Source organism: Ipomoea nil, unplaced genomic scaffold, assembly GCF_001879475.1.
Source record: "Ipomoea nil cultivar Tokyo-kokei standard unplaced genomic scaffold, Asagao_1.1 scaffold2818, whole genome shotgun sequence".
NCBI classification, from domain to species: domain Eukaryota; kingdom Viridiplantae; phylum Streptophyta; class Magnoliopsida; order Solanales; family Convolvulaceae; genus Ipomoea; species Ipomoea nil.
Window position 1 is genome coordinate 2,699,205 of NW_017619246.1, and position 16,300 is coordinate 2,715,504.

The following is a 16,300-nucleotide window of genomic DNA, read 5'->3' on the forward strand; positions in this document are numbered from 1 at the left end:
AACTTCAATTCCATTGGTCAAGTATTTATTATTTTTATAGAATACAAAATTTAAATTAAACTTATAATTATAATTTTGTATGATTAATATAATCTCTAATTATGTGCATATTCAAATAAACTTATAGAGAGTTTACATAATTACATTGATTTATTCTTAATTGTATTTCATCTATATTAGAATTTTCACAATACGAATAATAACTAAGATAATTACATTTGAAAAGCAAATTTCAAATTTTGTATGTGTAAATTTAAACTCTAATTGAACACATTTTTTTATATGATTATATAATATATAGCTATTTTATTTTTTAAAAGTATATTTTTTTATATGATTATATAATATATAGCTATTTTATTTTTTAAATGTTGTGCTTTTTTTTTTAATAATAAAAGATGTTGTGGCATTAATTGTAACATTAATTATTTCTCAAACCATATAGCTTTATTGTATAAAGGATTATTATTATTATTATTATTATTATTATTATTATTATTATTATTATTATTATTATTATTATTATTATTATTATTATTATTGTAATAAATGTTTGTATATCGTTTTGTTTGGATATATATTCATAATTTTTGAATTTCATATTCACAATTATTGAATCTCTATATTCATAATTACATAACTATATGTTTATAATTATGTTCACAACACTATGTTTATAATTATAGAACTATATATTCATAATTATGAACAATTTTTGAACTGTGTCTACTTTGTAAGGTGGACACGGTGCCACAGCATAATTTGTCGGGTTAATAGTACTAAAAAAAAAAAAAAAGTCTTTGGACTTCTCAATACTTGCCCACATTGATGGGCAAACAATTATATGTTTCTAAGAGGAGCAATGATCCTCTTATATAGAGGAGCTCAAGAGCTCCTCTTTCCAAACATTTTCAATGTGGGATCAAAATGATCTCACATCATTTACAAAGGAGAGCCACCTTTATCTTATTCTTATTTTTTTTTTAATTTTAATTTTAATTTGTATATAGTTTTGTTTGAATAATAATAATAATAATAATAATAATAATAATAATAATAATAATAATAATAATAATAATTATTATTATTATTATTATTATTATTATTATTATTATTATTATTATTATTATTATTATTATTATTATTATTATTATTTACAAATTAATAGATTTTATTTAATTTTCATTTGAGATTTACTTACCAAATAAGCTTTACCACAAAAGTTTGAGCGGGAAAATGAATTAGGATGATTTTGTTTTTAATCACGCGCACACACACACACACACACACACACACACACACACACACACACACACACACACACACACACACACACACACATATATATATATATATATATATATATATATATATATATATATATATATATATATATTGGTTCTACTTCATTTTTTAAGCAAAATCTTCCTTAAAGATTAATAGTAAAATAAAGCTAACTTATTAATAACCGATTCTATTACATTTTTTTACGCAGAATTTTTCTTAAAGATTAATCGTAAAATAATGTTAAATTATTAATAACCAATTCTATTCTATTAATAGTAAATATCTTAGTGATTCTTTTTCTTATACTGCTTATTGATTCTTTTCCATTTTTCAGAGTGTAGAAAAAATTCCCATGGCTAACATTTTCTTCCATTCATTTCCATTTTTCCATATTATTATTAATTTCCTTCCCAATATTATTCTATATTGATTTGGGGTACGGCTTCCTTCCATTCATTTTCATTTTTTCATATTATTATTAATTGTTTAGGCGGGAACTTGTAAAGGAGGATATTGTTTTCATTAATTAATATAGAATGTAGATTACCAATTAAAATTAAAGTTTTTATTATAATTGAATAATAATAGTATCAATTATTATTTGAAGATTTTGTAAAATAATAAGTAAAATTGTATTACGGATAGGAAAATATATGTACTTTAATTTTAATTTAAATTATTAATAATTAATTCTATTTTATTTTTTAACAAAATCTTACTTAAATATTAATAGTAAAATAAAGCTAAATTATTAATAACCGATTCTATTACATTTTTTTTACGCAAAATTTTTCTTAAAGATTTATATAGTAAAATGAAGCTAAATTATTAATAACCGATTCTATTACATTTTTTTACGCAGAATTTTTCTTAAAGATTAATAGTAAAATAAGGCTAAATTATTAATAATCAATTCTATTATATTTTTAAGCAAAATCTTCCATAAAAGATTAATAGTAAAATATCTTAGTGATTATTTTCCTTATACTGCTTATTGATTCTTTTCCATTTTTTAGAGTGTAGAAAAATTCACATGACTAATATTTCCGTCCATTATTTTTCATATTTCCATATTATTATTAATTTTCTTCCCAATATTATTATTAATTGTTTGGGCGTACGGCTTCCTTCCATTCTTTTTCATTTTTTCATATTATTATTAATTGTTTAGGCGGGGACTTGTAAAGGAGGATTTGTTTTTATTAATTAATATAGAATATAAATATAGATTAATATAGAATATAGATTACCAATTAAAATTAGATTTTTTTTAATATTATATTTGAACAATAATATTACCAATTATTATTATTATTATTATTATTATTATTATTATTATTATTATTATTGAGTAATTATGGCGATCCCATAATTATGCCAAAAAGTAAATACACTTTTGACCTATACAATGAGGAATTGAGCATGGACTTCATAACTGTCAAAATCGGCACCATGAGAATAAAACAACTTAACAAATCAGAACTTCAGAAGTTCGATTACTTCAATAATCAACACAAAGAACTAAGAAGAATATAATAATAGTCAATTGATGTATTAAAGGCGATTCCTGGTATATATTGTCATGTATATTACATTATTACAACAGAAGCACTTAACCACTCCCCATTCTCCAATCACTCATGAGTCACACATTTTTTTGTGTGGCACTTTAAATTCTTGACCAATGACAGTATAGAAAAAAAATGAAGAGAGAGATTAGAGGAGTCAGCACTCAGCATCCCTTTAAACAGGCAGGAGTACTGGAGTAGGCACCACTCAAAGCGAGATTCACATGAGACTGTCTTTCATCAATGATAATGAAACTTCAATGGAAGCAAAAAATCAATATATGAAATGGACTTGGAGTAACCGAAGAAATATTCAGAATAAATCCTAATCTAGGCATATGATATGAATAGTTTTTCGCTGAAAAAAGTATTAAATTTGGACAACACAACCATCAAAAATGTATTGTATCTAATCCAATCAAACTACTTGAATGTTAAACCTACCGTTAATTTCGAAACGCGGCTAAACTGAATGATCAAGGCTGAAAACCTAGTGGGAAAAAAAACTAAGGATGCAATATAAAATGAAGACTTATAATTTTTGTAGTCATCAACTCATTGTATTTATAGGTGAAAAATATGAGAATTATAAATTTGTAAAAATTTTCAAAAAGAAAGTATATTTATTTATTTAAGGTATTGCCCTAATCAATTCATCATATTGATATTCCTAATCAATTCATTATATTAATATTCCTAATTAATTCATAATATTGATATTACTAAATTTCCATTTTTCATTTACTTACCAAATAAGCTTTATTAAGTATTTGACTAATAAAATATTTAATTAATTTGACTACAAAAGTTTGGGCGGAAAAATGAAATAGGAAGATTTTACTTTTATATATATACTAGTATTTGCGCCTGTGCGTTGCACGGAATGAATTTGTTATAATATTTTAAAAATATTTAGATCGATATACAAATGTATAAATTATAACATCGAATATTATATAATATAATTGAAGAATTGAGTTGCACCGATTATGTTTTCTGATGTTATCAATACTTGAATTCGAGTAAATAATTGCCCAATTAATAGTTAACGTGTAGATATACGCATTCGGTGCTGCAACTTTAGGGATTTTATATATCAGTGTTTAGAATTTGTATTAATTGGACTAATTAGCTCGTTGTCTAGCAACTCAGTTATAGAAATTATTTATACAGAAGATATATTTTCTATGTAGATATATAGCAATTTTGTCATCTTTGTATATAAAAAACCATAATATCAATAACTTGAATTATACATTATTGAAAATCTCTTTGTAGACAGCATTGGTAGTAGTAACGGAATTTTATCCACCATCGTCTAGAGTTAAAACCATCAGACCATCAGGATGGATGACTCGGGAAAAATTCACATACAATTAACCGTGATTAAAGACGAGTTTTTTTAGTAATAACTCAACGTGAGTTAGTGTTTGACCCTGACTTTTGTTGATAGTCATGGCATATGCGAGCATCAACGTGAATTGTTTTCGTTAGAACTTGAATGGCAATCTCGTATCAGAAGGGCGAAAGACATTTTAATTGAAGATTTTACTTTTATTAATAGTATAAATATAGATTGGTGTAAATAATAATTAATATATTATTATTTTCTTATAAAATTACATATAATTTCAAATGGATTTTCTCATTTATTACGCAGAATTTGTTTCCATTATTCTCACAATTATAATGGTTTAATTATTCTCAGCATTTGATAACCATATTCCATTTTTAAGTACACATTGACTTCAATGTGTGATAAAAATTCATTAGATATTAGTTAATTTTCATATAAAATTTTGTTACCAATTAAGCTTTATTAAATTTTTTTTACCAATTAATTAATATTCATATTCATTTGGGCGGGAATGTTGAAGGTGATAATTTTACTTTTATTAATAGTATAAATTGTTGTAAATAATAATTAATAAATTATTATTTGTTTATAAAATTACGCAGAATTTCAAATGAATTTTCACATTTGTTACGCAGAATTTGTATCCATTATTTTTATAATTATAATAATTTAATTATTCTCATAATTTGGTAACAATTTTTCAATTTTATATACATATTGACTTTAATCTGTGCTAACAATTCATTAGATATTAGTTAAGTTTCATATAAACTTTGTTACCAATTAAGCTTTATTATTTTTTACTAATTAATTAATATTCATATTAATTTGGGTTGGGATGTTGTAAAGGAGGATTTTACTTTTATTAAAGTCATTACACTAAGAACTTGGAGGGTGTGGTTGAGTGGAAGAGACGCATCCATCCTTACTAGTGTTTGACCCGTGCGATGCACGGGATGTAAATTACATAAACATTAAATATGTTTATGTTATGTTAAAAATTGGTTGAAGCAATACAGTAAGAATTTGGTATATATAATCATTAATTATATTTGGGAGATCAACAAAAACCATCTCAAAATGGTATGTTAGAAATAGTATAAAGGTGATGGTAATATAAAAATAATACATTAGAAAACTACAAATTATTGAAAACTTCATGATATACAACATTAGTGGTTGAGGTTGTAGTTGAACTTGAGTCTTTTGCTATAAATATTTTGAGACCGTCTGGATTATTAACCCGAGATGCAGCTACGTACAACTGACCGTGTACAAAAACCGGTTTCTTTAGTACTAAACCTACATGGGTCAACGTTTGGCCTTGACTTTTGTTTATGGTCATCGCATATGAAAGCATCAATGGGAATTGCCTTCGTTGAAACTTGAACGGCAATCTTGGATCCGAGGGTGCCATTGACATTCGGGGGATTAACACTTTTGTACCTTTGTTGGGACCAGTCAGGATCTCGCCTTCAATCACATGATCTGCTAGCTTTGTGATTATCAACCGAGTTCCATTGCACAAACCAAGTGAATGGTCAATATTTCTCATTAACATTACTGGTGATCCGATTTTCAAGGTCAGTGTATGATTTGGTAGACCTGAAACCCGAATGCTATTTAGAAACTCCGGTGTGTGTACGTCTCCAAATATACCGTTATCGCCATCGGCTTTGCATACTGTGTCTGAACTATAGTATGACCTACTTTCGGCATTGTGCAACTCAGTCATATAGTCATTAACAGCGTTGACAACGTCGAGCGTCTGTGCTAATATGGCACGACCCAACAGGTGCTCGGGGTCAGTGTTCCCACTTGCAAACATAGGAAATATACTGTGCACAATTGCTTTAATGTCGTCCCCCCCGGATGATACTAACATGTGCGTTGGTATTTCAATTTCTGCAAACCCGTTATTCTGGCCACCAAGCTTCCCATCGCCAATATTGGCAATCCAGTCAGCAAACTCTTGTAATGCATGCCGGTTTCCACCATTTGGTACCGAGCTGAGCCTGAGGTTTTTAGTCAACCTTAAGACTTTGCAAGTATCCCATAGGTATGATGAATTGATCGCTGAAGAAACAATGTCTTGCCGTGTACCTTTGGGAACTACTGGAAGAATTTGACGGAAATCTCCACCCAGTACAACTGTTTTACCACCAAACGTCTTCATTTCACTATTAGGTTCTACAAAACGCAACAAATCGCGCATGGTTCTATCTAAAGCTTCAAAGCAATGTTTATGCATCATGGGAGCTTCATCCCAAATTATCAAGCTCGTCTTGATCAGCAACTCAGCCAGGTCGCTACCTTGCTTAATGTTACAGCTAGAGTCCTCATTTATTGCAATAGGTATTGCAAACCTCGAGTGTGCAGTCCGGCCACCTGGTAGCAACAAAGAAGCTATGCCACTTGAAGCGACATTTAAAACGATTTGTCCTTTGCATCTGACTGCAGCTGATAACGCTCTCCACAGGAAAGTCTTTCCTGTTCCACCATAACCATAAACAAAAAATAAGCCACCCTTCTTGTTTTCAATATCTTTGATAACAGTATCATATATGAGACCTTGTTCTTCAGTTAGTTTGGCACAAAGGACCTCAGAATCTGCCTTCAACTGTTCCGAATCGTACGACAACTCTTCAAACACCAATCGATTTTGAAACAAACGTGAATTATCAGTACTTGGTGTTGGCATCGGGGGGTAGTCTTTTAAAGACTTGTTTTGTTGACCCAACAGGTTTTCCAGTTCAATTAATGCAAAGTTCTTTTTCTCTTCCTCTGTTAAGACCAAATCTGTTAAAGTAACACCATCAAATTAGTTATAACTATAATCTAGTAAAAATGTTGAAAATTTTATTGTATACTAAAGAAGTAACATTACCTTGTTGTTTTAATACTCTCCTTTGATAATGTTGAGCATCTTCAGACAAATGTTCCCACACTTGATTCCAAACATTTTCGGGTCTAATAATTGATGATGATGTTAGTAAGACAACAAATAGCTTCCTCAATGAATGCGCACTTGACCAATAACTTGCTTCATTTATAGCATCAATGTACTCCTTATCATTGTCTAACAATCCATGAGCATAACACGCATCTCTAAAGGTTAAGTACTCAACACCGTTAACTGTCCTAATATCTTTGAAACTTGTCGGACCACGGACTATGTTCAATAGACACCTCAAATAATATATTTCGCCTGAAGCTGGAGGCACATAGAATATTCTACCAATTGAGGAACCCTTCTTTCTTGGATGCCATTCACGGATGTCCTTCTTCCAAACAAATTTGGTAGGCATCTCGATATACGTCAGTAAACTCGCTTCTTTGAACTTCTGATTGGCTACAAACCATGCATTAAACATACTTTGTCCAACGGTTTCCCTATTGAGGACATTATCAATCGTATCATCGTCTTGGAAAACAACTGACTGGCAGTCCGGCAAGTGAAAGCTTAATCGCTCAACCGGGGGAGTTCTGTACTGTACTTCGAAACTAAACAACCTCCATGTTGCCTCACATGCAGATACGTACCTGCAATCATAGTACATGTTTATCTCATCGACAATCTCGTTACCAGCTCCATCGATCGTAGCCTTATAAAACTCAGCAGTGACCCGGTCGTTGCCCTTGTTTATGTACTTGAATAAGTACTTGATTGACCTGGATTGGTTACACCATTCAACATTAATATGTGATTTGTATTTCAATAGCAAGTACCGATTATGTGGTACAACATATCTATTATCCAAATCTATTCCATTTTTTTTTATTGTCCTCTTATCATCCCTCCTTCGATACAACGGGTAACCATCTTGGTCAAAATGCGATGCATCAATGTATCTTTTTGGAAAATGCTTTGAACACTTGCCATTTGCCATGCACGGGGATTTCATTCGGGCAGCACCACACGGGCCGTGCAACATGAATTCTCCAACATGTTTGTAGTATTCATTCTCTGTCACCTTGTCGGGGATCTCGGCTGAAATGATCGTGTCCATAAAGGCCGGGTCAGCAAATTCGCTGTTCGCTTGAAGGAATAGTAATATGTGAGCATGCGGAAGACCACGTTTCTGGAACTCAATTGTGTATATAACTGTCAAGAGTGTATTTATATTGTCAGTTATACGGTTACTATATTAATTATTAAGGAGAACAAAAACTTCGTTTGAATTTCGTTACACACCTGCCTTTACGCGACCAAATAGTTTCCCATTTTTTATTTCCTTTATTAAACAGTCTAGCTTCATTTTGAAAACACGGCAAACAATGTCCGGGCGATCTTCAGCTTTCAAGTTTCTTTTCTCCAAGAAGCGTTCTATCTCAGGCCATTTAGGATTACATGTAAATGTAATAAAAAGATTGGGATAGCCTAAAAATCTACAAATTGCCATGGCGTCTTGGTAATTTTGTATCATGTACCTTGCTCCTCCAGTGAAACTTGATGGTAATATGATTCTTTTACCTTGAGAACTGGGTTGAACTTCACCTCGCGTCAGCGCATCAGAGAGTCCTTTGTAGGCCTCACACCTCAAAGCTTTTTTATTTAACCGAATATAGAGTAACCTCGAAGATTCAACCATAGTATATGCATCAACCAAGAATTGCTGGAATAACCTTTTAGCATACATTATAGTTGAGATCTCATTTGATCTTTCGTGTATACGGAACGCGAAGTACTCTCTTTGTAAAACACTCTTTCTTGAAAAGTCTTTTTTAGTACCCTGTGTAGCAAAATATATATCTTCCCTGAAACCATCCTCTCCATACGGAAATAATATTGGGTATTGCAATGGTAAATAAGCTGGGTTTAATTCACTTATTCGTTTCAGGACTCCTGATCTAGACTCGACAATAATATCACGTTGTCCCATGTAAGGGTCTATATCTCCAACAATGAGAGCGGCAACCTCGGATGTAGTTGGAAGCGCATAAGTTCTGGCATCTTTGGTCCTCTTCCCTATTAATCTCATTCTTATCTGAGTTTGAGGATTAGATTCAATAAACGACTTGGCCATTCGGAATGACTTAACCAACACATTGTGTTCATCTAGCGTTTGCTTAATGTCGTGTACTACCTCAACATGCAATGTAGAACCATTGTTTTGCGCCCTAAACAACGAAGAATATAAAATAATAGATATTCCGTATTCAGACGTGATCTAACTAAAATATAATTGATTAACACAAAGCAGTCTACCTCAAAGAGTTGAATCGATTTTCTATCTCATTTTCTGTATCGTGAATGTATAACTGGGCAAATTTAGGTTGAATGCCAACTGAAGGGACTAAGCTCCCAATGCGATGAAAATTTTGACCATTAATCCGGAATATAGGCGGTGATGTTCCGTTCTTAATAGTTCTATCAATTTTTCCACCCATGGACGTGAAGCAGAACATGTTGTTGTAGGACCGTATATTCTTTAAAAAACATTTGTTTTTTTCACTGGTTGTAAAGAATAGGTCATGCAACTTCTGAGGAGGCTTTGTCATTAATGGCAACTTTATCTTCCCATTGACACAACATGCAGAGTATTTTGGATTTTCAGAGCCCTTCAAATTGCTTGACCGTTCATTGTACCAAAAAAACGAATTACAATGCTCGCAAACATAATCTGGATCACCAATATCAAAATAATAACCTAACCAGACCGCAAAAAATGTATTAGTTCATATGTAAAATAATAATGTAAGATAGTCCCTTAATACAAACAGAAAACGTTCTGGTCATAGCATATCACAAATGAACTCACCATTATTTGGGGGCGTATTGTCCTGTAACGGTTCAACAACTTCCTGAAAATCATGCATTAGATTTCGGCAATGCTCTATGGGTCGACTCTCTGGCTCTACAACGACTATTTGCATATTATTGTCATTTGTAATACAACCGTTACTTGCAAACCCTAAAAAAACAATATGTAATTAAAAGTCAATATGATTACATATTTACTTAAACATTATAACTGCATAAATTTAAAAATCTATCCTTCTATCCCTCGATTTATGTTTATACCTATTTGCGAATTTGGTGTTCGGTTTAAGTCGAATGTGCAAGTTTGACGGTTACAGGTAGGTGCTTTTCCGTGGTCCTCATTGACTGTACCGCAGTTTGCTATAATATAACATATATTTTAGTCAAAGTTTGTTAGAATAATAATTAATCGATTTGACTATACACTCTTATTACAATATTTATTTGTGTTTGTTGAAGTTCATACTATTTGCTACGTTGCTAGATGGCATTCTGCTACTCAAATTTTTCGTTGATGTAGTATGTATTCTCCTTCGTATCGGAGAAGAAACTGTCAAAATGAAGGAATAACGACTATTATTAACAAATAAATGAGAAAGATCCTTACAAAAAAACGAACTCTAGTGTTTTATTTTAATATAAGTAGTAAGTATATTATTGAATTAAAAAATTATACCTAGTTGCGAATCTGGTGATCTATTTAGGTCGAACGAACGATTGCGGCGCTTTGTACTAAGTGGTTTATCACGATCCCCCTCATCTCGAGCGCAATTTGCTTTAATTGTTTAAAAGCCACACATAACAGATGTTAGAATGTTAAGTATAGCATTTTACAAACTCCATTCATATCATCTGCAAAACTGAAATCGAAAAGTAATGTTTGAGATTCGTACTATTTGATATGTTGCTTAGCGGTATTCTGCAACTCAACTCTTGCAACGGTGTATGTCAAATTGTCGTACTAATTACGCTTGATGCTGTGAATTAGAGTATGAAGTTTATGTTACCAACTTATTCAATAAGGATATACACTGTGTTCTAGGCCAAACTTACCATTTGTCACAATACTTAATGGCGTACTTAGCGAACTTTGGAAAATACCAATAAGCGGTTTACTATTGACTGCACTCCGGCTGGATTCAATTGGCGACACGTAGGCTGCATCAGTGATATTACTATTCTCATTCGCTGCAACGTAAACACATATGTCTATCACATATCATACATCATTCGTCCCAACAATTTTTGACAATAATAACAAATTATACTGTAATTATCCAATGATAGTTCGTAATTGATGTCACTATTGTATTGTATAATAATACCGATAGTTTTAATCCAATATTTCAAATTTTATATTTAACCATATTATCACATTATTTTTTTCATATTATGTCATGATAATAATATTATATAATGATATATCTTTTAACCATAGGTGTTTTTATATAGCAATGTCCCGTTTTTTAGAAATAAGGAAAATGCTATTAATCTTCGTAACCGTTTTATTGTTTTTATTACTAATAACCTTTAAATATTAAATTTCAAAATAATACTAAATATTATAATTACAACCAATATTTTGTTATTATAATAATCACATTAATGATTCAGACTAATATTTGGCTAACAATTATTTATAAGAACAATAATAATCAGAATATTAATAATCACAATCATAATAATAATAGAAATAATCAGAAACTTTTAGACTAATAAAATTATTAATAACATGAATAATTCAATAATAATACTAATATTAATATTAATAATAATAATAATAATAATAATAATAATAAATAAAATGGAAATGACAGTGAGAATGGTCTCGATGATGTCGCTTTCCTAATCCCTTGAACGCTCATTGTGAGCTCATTTCGCCGGCAATCCACCTGGTTTGTCTCTCTAAAAATGGAGCTGAGTAAGGGTTTCGGATTCGATTGGTGAGTCTCGTGTACTCTGTACTATGGATTGACAATGAAGATGATGTTTGTGTGGAGCATCGACTGACAAATAGCTCTCGGCATACTCGACGTCTGAGTGTTCATAGTACGGTCACAGCCACAAATGGGAGGTTTGATCTGGACTATCAACGCACGGTTCGCTCCGGTGAACACTATAGTCTCCGGAGTTCATGGGTACATACAGATCGGACATTTTTGGTCATAAATGTGTGCGATTAGGGTCGGTGACCATTTTTCCGATTCGGTGGTTCAGCTATTCGATTTGGAAAATAACAACAAAACTGGGTATGTATTACTAACCTAATTATTCTACGCTGTTCAGATGTATATATAAATAGGGCTATTGATAGCGTTTACTTATTAAATATGTAGAAGTAATCCGATTATACAACACATGCATATGAATTTTGCTAACCGTTGAATTTTTAGGATGATTTTTAATTTGCATCGGAGAAGCTAGAATTCGTTGGTTAATAAGTATATTTTTTTAATTATTTTTTTACAGTGTGCCGAACTATTTCTTATAATCTCTATCTATATAGGAAGACAGATAGCTATAATAAAGATAGAAGTGTACTAAGATTTACCTTGGTTGTTGCTGGGATGCTTCCTCTTCGACCCAATGGTGGTTGTAGATGTAAGTTTCCTCATGTATTCTTAGGGAGATGTATTGATTAGAATAAGGAATTGTTTAGGTGGTGTTTAAAACAGCTGTTTAAACTCTCTGTGTTGATTATATAGTTGAAAAGAACTACTCAATTAATATTTGGAGACAACATTGGAAATTGGCCATTATAATGACTTTTGGAATACTGAAAGGTTTAGTTGTGCTACTTAATGCACAGGGAAGTCCATTAACATAGGTAGATGAATATTATTAGTAATTGCATTCATACTAAACTGGAATTGTTAATTTTTATTGGAATGTAAATAGGTTTCTTATTTAGTTAACATAAACTAATAAACTTTATGTCATTTTGCAGGTAGGCAGTAGTCGGTTCAAGCCCACAAATACTGATGGTTGTGATAGGATTTATTTGATAATGATCTTTGTTTGCGACTGTTGTATTTAGACATGCTTCGGGGAGCCTAAAGATAAGTTTGTGGTCCATCTAATGTGCTTTACAATAAAGATACACACTACTTGCTGATATTGTTTGAGTGTTGTTAAACTATCTAATGTTAATGATGAATTAATTTGTTTAATTGTAATCCTCCACTTGCAGGTAAGCTGGTACACGTACATTGTATTTATGTCCATTAATTTGTGGATGGTTCATAGATACAAAGTTGGAGTACAGAATATTGTATATACAGTTGCTTCGGACTATTAAAAGATAAGTTTTAATACCCTTGTATGGCTCAATCTGATCACGCATTCAAATGTTAGTCAAGCATAATAATTTCCTTACATTGTTCGTAACCAAGAATAACTTTAAGGCAGTTATTCAGTTAATTCAAAATCCCCCAAATGCAGGTAAACTACAGATCAAAAGGTCTTCAACTAGCATTACTTAAGGACGCTTGCTTTTACCCAAAATTGTTGTCAACAATTGGTAAGTCCCTAATAAGCTGTAAGATCCTAATTAATTTGCTGAAAGTCGTTTTTTAGCTTTAACGGTTGTTGATTCAACTGCAGGTAAGATGCAACATAATCTACATTGTATAAAAAGGTCATTGAGGAGATAATCAACCGCACATTGTTGTCAACAACTGGTAAGTCCCTTAGTCCTCAATTATGAGTACTGGGAAACACATTTTTACTTTAGTTTCCAACAATAGCTTTATGTCACTGATAGCTGTTACTGTACTTCATTGAAAACTAATGATTTATATATTTTAATTAATCTAGTGTTGATATTGTGTAGTGATAAGACTATTTTTTATATACACGTGTCCCTTTGTTCTTTTTTTACTATTAATTGTCCGGTAATCTGATTAAGTGATAGAACTTTTTTTTTGCTTTTATCACACATTCCTCTTCTAAATAATTGAATGCATGTTAATTTAGACAGTTTGCCAAATTGTTGAGAGATGAAATAACGTGGTTCTACATTGCTTTAATCCTCATACGAATATAGTAATAGCTTGTTGAGAGAGCAAATAGCTTGTTGAGAGACCAAATAGCTTGTTCTACATTGCTTTAACTTTGGTTGCCTTAGATGATCTACTAATTTGAATATTCAGTTTTTATTAGTTTAGTTACATTTTTTTGGATGACAACTTGCAGATATGTGAGTGTATGCAACTGTAGAAGTGAAATAATTAACAAAGTATAGACTTAGGGAAAATCAATATTTATAAGTTTTACAAATAGTCATTACAACAAAAAGTAGACTTATTTAATCATTAAAACTGAGAGCACAAAAAATTTAAAAAAATTAAACTTGTAGGTTCATAATGAGTATCCTACACTAATGTTCCTTAATATTACATAATTAGAAAGTGTCAGCTGTATTACATGCTAACATAAACCATTGGATGGTCCTCGAGAATGCTGATTTCAGCTACTTCTAGATTTGTGTGCCATCAGTCTGGTCTTTAGGAATATGCCTGCCAACTGATTGACCTTTTCCCACCATGTCTGCAAGCCTTTGAATTCTTTTACCATGATCTCTGCAATCTTTCTATTGTTTTGCCATCAATTCCTGCCAAAAAAAAATCGGTAATAGGAATACAACAAATCTAGAGGGTTTCTCATGTTTGGTACTAAACCAACAAAACCATACATTATGCAAAAAAGTTCAGTCCAGCTGATGTTCCCAAAACACAATACTGTCAACAAAAACCATCATTCAAAACAAAATCAAAAAACCAAAAGAGCACATTGTCAGACATTAATTCATTACAAATCTGTTTCTTTCTCAATCTTCACAACACTGTCCTTGCTTTTCTTCGAGCTTTGTGTGCTTGAAAACTCATCAATTAGCGATCTCTTCACGGTTCCATTCTCAATAATGTTATCTTCGTTCAGTCTCTGTGCAACAACTTGGAGAGGGCTTTCAGCTTCATTTGCTGGGTCGATATCCTACACATAGAAATGGTGAACATGTAAATGTAAAATACTTAGTTTATAAAGTAATTCTTATAACATGATTCTGGATCAGCAGTATACCTCTATATCCCATAGGTCCTCATCCGTAAGCTCCAACTCCAACTTTGATGAGAGGTCCCTGTCCCTAACTTGGATTAGCTCTGGTGCGTGCTTCTCAACAATCTTTTCATCAGTGATGATTCTCATAACAGGGAAAGCATTGAGATAGTTTTGGAACTGTTCCTTACGCACAGCAATTCGAAATAACAGATTCAAGCCGATTAGAGTTTCAAGCTCCTTAGGTAGACCCTTTCTTCCCTGCAGATAACTCAATTAGTTAAAAGAGATTCAGTACTTATGAAAGCTATACTATATTAATGTTTTTCATATAGGTGGTCCAAAGAGAATTAACTGAATACTTAGGTAGATGCTTCATTTGGATAATTATATATATGTATTTCATGAGATGACAAAGTTAGTAGTACTAAGCTAATAGTATAGGACATGTTGAAATTATATTAGTACCTTTGTATGGGTATCCTTCAAATCATCTGCACTAATTCCAATTAGATCGAGGCACTCCCTGTCCCATAGAAGAAAAGGCGCATTGCCATCCAAGTCCACAACTCTAACCTTAACTCTGTACCTCAGTGTCCCATCACCCCAATTTCTGTCACATGTACTACACCACAGCCATTTCCCTTTTAGCTTAAGCTTTTTGTTGCAACCCTTGGTTCGACATGAAGCATAGTACCACTCTGGATCATCAATGAACACAATCCTAGCTGCAACCCAGAAATCTCCAAACTGCAGTGAACTTTATACAATTAGAGATGCAACTACAATATAATGTATAATTCTGGAAATCTGTAGCTAACAATAATTATTAATCATCATTACGTTATATAACTAACAAATATCAGTTCTGATTTTGCAGGTTTGGGTTTATTAGAGAGTATATGCTTGCAAAAAACATAACACAGAACTGCCACAACATATGGTGGTCTAAAATTCTTATATTAGATAAGTAACCAATGTTATTAGGCTCTATAAGACTTTATCACATTCCACAATTTGTTTTGCTTTATCTGATCCAAAAACTAACAAATATCACTTCTGATTTTGCAGGTTTGGGTTCATTAGAGAGTATATGCTAGCAAGAAACAAAACACAGAACTGCCACAACAGATGGTGGTCTAAAATTCTTGCATTAGATAAGTAAACAATGTTATTAGGCTCTATAAGACTTTATCACATTCCACAACTTGTTTTGCTTTATCTAATCCAAAAACTAACAAATATCACTTTTGATTTTGCAGGTTTGGG

General features: G+C 31.6%; 1 protein-coding gene across 1 annotated transcript; it reads right to left on the reverse strand.

Annotated features, from left to right (window-relative positions):
• Positions 1-5,350: 5,350 nt before the first annotated feature.
• On the reverse strand, positions 5,351-12,591 carry LOC109158453. The gene is made up of 7 exons (XM_019306358.1): positions 12,528-12,591; positions 11,030-11,164; positions 9,975-10,127; positions 9,422-9,863; positions 8,408-9,333; positions 7,100-8,317; positions 5,351-7,011 (listed from the first exon to the last, which is right to left on the reverse strand). The coding sequence occupies exons 1-7, from the start codon at positions 12,589-12,591 to the stop codon at positions 5,351-5,353; spliced, it is 4,599 nt and encodes a 1,532-aa protein (XP_019161903.1).
• Positions 12,592-16,300: the final 3,709 nt, after the last annotated feature.

Coding starts and splice junctions, on each gene's coding strand:
- LOC109158453 (XM_019306358.1), bottom strand. CDS start 12,591: ATGAGGAAACTTACATCTACAACCACCATTGGGTCGAAGAGGAAGCAT. Junction 10,128..11,029: donor ATTAAGTATTGTGACAAATG/GTAAGTTTGGCC, acceptor TTGTTTTTTTAG/GGTTTGCAAGTAACGGTTGT. Junction 9,334..9,421: donor AATCGATTCAACTCTTTGAG/GTAGACTGCTTT, acceptor TTCGTTGTTTAG/GGCGCAAAACAATGGTTCTA.